General features: G+C 54.4%; 1 protein-coding gene across 4 annotated transcripts in view; it reads left to right on the top strand.

Moving 5' to 3' along the window:
• The window catches only part of NUMBL (NUMB like endocytic adaptor protein), a 24,468-nt gene that overhangs the window by 2,156 nt on the left and 17,217 nt on the right, over positions 1 to 5,095 (top strand). For 2 of the 4 annotated variants that reach the window (XM_024768856.1, XM_024768859.1), the window contains exons 2-3: positions 1,631 to 1,715; positions 3,664 to 3,806. In XM_024768856.1, coding sequence (XP_024624624.1) covers positions 1,631 to 1,715; positions 3,664 to 3,806 — 228 coding nt within the window. The remainder of the gene's footprint in view (positions 1 to 1,630; positions 1,716 to 3,663; positions 3,807 to 5,095) is intronic. The other 2 variants (XM_024768858.1, XM_024768860.1) reach the window with 1 other exon arrangement.

Below are 5,095 nucleotides of genomic sequence, written 5' to 3' on the forward strand. Positions count from 1 at the left end.
TGCTGGGTGGCTTATGTTTGAATCTGTGTGATTTGGTGACAGAGTGACTGTCTCCGGACTCCACACATGACTCTATCCGGAACTGTGTCTTCTGTGTAAACGCAGCTATAAATGCTCTCTGGGTCCCTGTATTTCTAGGCACATACCTGACTGTTTGCTTGTGTGTGTGTAATGGAAATTGTGTGCTGATGCCTCTGTGTGTGAGATATTATGTGTCTCTCCACATGGGGCTGTGATCGTATGTGGCCCCATACTTGTCGGTGTGACTTACATGTTTGCAGGAAGAGAGACCGTGTGTTTCTCTGTGATGGTCTGACATGGTACAGCTGGGTGTGGGATGGTGGGTAACTGTGAAATAGGTACCATGACCGTGATATATGGCTGGGTAACGTGGACACTCATGCTGTGGGACTTTGCATACATGACCGTTTCTGAAATGCGTATGGCTGTGACTCTGAGCCACTGACTGTCTGGCTGTGTCTGAGTGTGTCCGTCCTTGGGGAGAACTGTCTCTGGATGGTTGTATGCATGTCCCGAGTTTGTGTGCCCATTTCTCTCTAATGCATGGGCCGTGGCCATTGGGGTCTGTGTGTGTGCTTGGGTATGGAGAACCATCCATATACGTGTGGCTGATACCATGACCAAATGTGTGCCTCTACGACTGGGATGTATGGCTGTGTGACAGTGTGTGACCAAAAAGGTGTGTTGGTGTGACTGATACAGTTGGGGTTGAGTGTCCTTGTGCAGCTGTGTGCCGGTCGATGATTAAGCACATGTGGCTGTGGCTGGGTGTGACTCGGTGTGACCAAATGTGTGTCAGTATGTCTGCATGCATCCCTGACCAGATGTCAGCAGGCAGCAAGGGAGCTGTATGTGACAAGTGTGTGTGCCTCAGAGCTAATAGGTGACCTCCTGCGGGGTGTGCTTCTACATGGGTGGGTCCGTAATGTGAGTGTCTTGGTTGGGTGCCCGAGGAAACAACTGTCATTGGTTGGCCATGGGCTGCCCCAGTGGGTGTGCCCGGACCCAGCTCTTTGTATATGGCAGAGAAAAGAAAAGTGACAAAATACCAGTTACTGATATGACCAGACGTTTGTGGCAGTGCCTGGGCAGCCTGGGACTCTACATACCTGTGGACAAATGGTCTGTAGCAGAGACTGTATGTCTGTGAACTTGGATATGTAGCCAGGTATTTACAGTGGCTGTGACTGTTTCTGCGTGATCCAGTGTGTGTCACTGTGGTTGTCTCTGTAATTGTGCAGAGCTGTGACCAGGTTCTAGGGACAATTGGGGACCAGAGTTGCATGTACACATGTGACTGTATGTGTGTGTGCAGCCCTGGACATGTGTCTAGAGGGCAGGCCACCCCCTTCCCACCATCCCCTTGGGTACAGACAGCCTCCTGAGGCCAGGACATCCCCAGCAGATGCTCCCGAAACACACCTACTCGTTCCTGGGCCCTTGCAACCAGGTGGCTGATTGCCTTAGTAACAGTTGCTATGACAACCAGGGCTCTCATCAGAGATCCTGAGATGAAGGGGGGTTGGCTGATGTCCAAAGAGGGGGTGAGGTAGGGGACTGCGCCCTATCCCAAGCCAGCTTCTCAACTTTTCCTCCCTCCCCTGGGCAGGGCGGACCCAGGAGGCCAGAGCAGCATCTGCCCCCTGCCCCCTGTGGGGCCCTGGGGCCCCCTGAAACCTCCAGGACGGAGCCAGGTGAGTGGCCAGCTGGGGACAGGGCGAAGGCTGAGTGACTGGGTGGGTCTGCCTCACATAGCCAAAGGAACTGTCCCTGCGGTCACACAGGCTTAATCACACTCACAAGTGGACACCCGCAAATGACTTCCCGGCACACTCAGTGACCTCGTTCACAGACACACCCACCTAGACTAGGTCTCACACACACACACACACACACACACACTTGGACACTCAGGCACACACCAACATCCCCACACCCATAGGTTCACGGTCACACAAACATACAGACACAATCCTAGACAACAGCCAGACTTCCTCACAGGTGAGCACAGACACTCACCAGATACAGGGACTCTCAAGGGATGCAAAAAACAGCTATACTTTTGCACACAGACACAGTCTCACAAATAACACTCACAAACACACTCTCAAAGATGACAACCTCATGTCCTCACACACCCTCACAGACGCACGGTTGCATACAGACACACCCCCAGAGCAACACTCACGGACCCACATTCTCTGCAACAACACCCACCTTATCTGACCCAGACACACCCTCACAAACAACAGCCACAGACACACAGCCTCACCACCAACAGCTGCACCTTTGGACAGATGTGGTATCTTGGGTAACTCTCACAGACACACAGTGTCATGTGCAGTGGTCATCAAAGACAATAGCCACATCTTCACACAGACACACAGCTTCAAAGACAACAGTCACGGACACACCCTTTCAAAGAGCAGCTTCATGCTCAAACACAGACCCATCCTCACAGGCAACATTCCCTGACACACACTCACCACCAGTCTCACACATAGCTACTCTTCAGCCACAAGCTTCAGGGACCTACACTCACAGATGACAGCCACACTCTTGGACACAGACATCCCCTCACAGACAGCATTCACAGACACATACTCTCATCAACAACCATTCTCAGACCTGTGTCCTTCCGTACAGCCTTCACAGACAATAGGTGCCTGCTCAGAACTAGACACCCTCACACACAACACTCAGGAACACACCAGGGAATTCCCTAGTGGTCCAGTGGTTGGGACTCCGCGCTTTCACTACCGAGGGCACGGGTTCGATCCCTGGTCGGGGAACTAAGATCCTGCAAGCCACGCAGTGAGGCCAAAAAAAAAAAAAAGGAACACACCAGCTGCACACTTGCTTGCACACACAGGTGGAGCCTCATCTGTTGGTGCTCTGTCCTAGGTGTCCCCTCACACTCCTCCTGGGACTCAGTATGGCTTCTCAGCCAGCAAAGGCTGTCTTAGTGACTGGCCACCACCTCCATGCCTACCTCTGACATCGCAGATGCACGCCTCCCCAGGGGCCTCTGCCTTAGAACAGACACATTTGTCAGAGGGGCTGTATCTCAGAGTTGCAGAGACCCACCCCTGTCCCCAGCACCCTCTGGCCTGGGCTCTGAACTGCAATCCCTGGACCTTCTGAGTCCCCCACATCGGACCCATGCAGGTCTCAACTCCTGTGCCCTCTGACCACCTCATCCCCTGACCTTGTACCCCTAAAACCCCTGACCTCGTGACCCCTGACTGCTATGCCCTCTAACCCCAATGTCCTCCACTGCCTTAACTTCCCATTACTTTAGATCATCATGCCTCTTGACTGTCACATCCCGAATCTCCAGACCCCTAAGAGCTGTGACTCACGACGCACACATCCCAGACCTCCCTGCCTCTTAGCCCCGTGTCTTCTGAATCCCCACTGCCGACTCTCCCACTCCCCTGCCTTCCAGTTGCCCCCTTTGTCGGTATCCCCTAACTGCTGCTAGTCTATGTTCCCTGGATGTCATGTCCTCTGACCCAGTGACCCCCTAACCCTGTAGCCCTACTGCCATGTTATCTGACCCCCTTGCTCCCTGAGCCCTATTTCCCCCCACCTTGAGCCCCATGCCTCTGACCCTTGACTCGCACCCCTGTCTTCTGTCAGCAGACGGGGCGGGCACCATGAACAAGCTACGCCAGAGCCTGCGGCGGCGGAAACCAGCCTACGTGCCTGAGGCATCGCGCCCACACCAGTGGCAGGCAGACGAGGACGCGGTGCGCAAGGGCACGTGCAGCTTCCCGGTCAGGGTGAGTGGGCGGGGCTCGTGTGGGCGGGGCTGCGGCGGTGTGCGAGCTGTTCGCTGTGCGTGTCCAGTGTCTGTTGTCTGTTGCCCGGTGAAGTGGCTGAGACCCAAGACACTTCACAGCCCCGAAGAACTGCGGATCCTGCAGAAGCAGGACCGCACCGCCCGAGTCCTTTAAAGTCGGGATTAGAAACCAAGACCCATTCTCTTGCGCCAGGAAAATATTAGCTGGGGTTGGTGAGGGGGGGGGGGCGTCCCGCCTGGAGTCACGCTATTCTGTGGGAGCTCACAGATTCCAGGGGGGCACTGGGAGGTCACAAAAATTCTGTAGCATTTGCAAAGCCCTCTACTGTTAAGTGCGTTCTGGTTTAGACCACCACGACCCTTTACAACGCACACGAAAATTTATAAGAGAGACAGCAGGATTCAGGTTCAATTCTCCACTCATTCCCTTCCTGGTTGGGTGACAACAGAGGATGGTCACAGCGCCCCCCTCCCACCTTGTTTTCCCTTCCCCTAGAAGCGGACCTTGCGAGGGAGGGGCTTTTGGGAGGTGCAGGAAATGCTGGTGAGAGTGAGGAAGGGAAGGCAGCCAGTAAAGGGTGTCACTAAACTATAGCTGTGAGCAACTGAGCTTGATGCCACTAGGGAACTGTGGGAAATCGAGCCATCCCACCCACGGGGTGAGGGAGCTGGGGCGTGTGTACCGCAGCTCCTATCAGTCATTGCCTGGGGCCAGTCCTCAGGTGCAGATGCAGACGCTGGCACTCAGAAGGACACCAGGGATGTGTTAAAGGCCAAGGATAGAGGCAGGGTGGGAATCATTACTCCATGCTGTGCTTCAGTTTTCTCACCTGTATATCTGGGATGAGAACGGGGTGCCCAGACTTCCCTGGCAGTCCAGTGGTTGAGACTTTGTGCTTCCACTGCAGGGGGGCATGGGTTCCATCCCTGGTAGGGGAACTAAGATCCCACAAGCCATGTGGCGTGGCCAAGAAAAAAAAAAAGGTCCCCACCTTGCAAAGTTGAGGTAAAGAGTAAATGAGTTGGGCTTCCTTGGTGGCGCAGTGGTTGAGAGTCCGCCTGCCGATGCAGGGGACACGGGTTCGTGCCCCGGTCCGGGAAGATCCCACATGCCACGGAGCGGCTGGGCCCGTGAGCCATGGCCGCTGAGCTTGCACGTCCGGAGTCTGTGCTCCTCAACGGGAGAGGCCACAACAGTGAGAGGCCCGCGTACCGCAAAAAAAAAAAAAAAAAAAAAAAAAAAAAAAAAAAGAAAAATTTTATGTTGTG

Source organism: Neophocaena asiaeorientalis, unplaced genomic scaffold (genome assembly GCF_003031525.2).
Source record: "Neophocaena asiaeorientalis asiaeorientalis breed wild unplaced genomic scaffold, Neophocaena_asiaeorientalis_V1.1 scaffold629, whole genome shotgun sequence".
Taxonomy (NCBI): domain Eukaryota; kingdom Metazoa; phylum Chordata; class Mammalia; order Artiodactyla; family Phocoenidae; genus Neophocaena; species Neophocaena asiaeorientalis.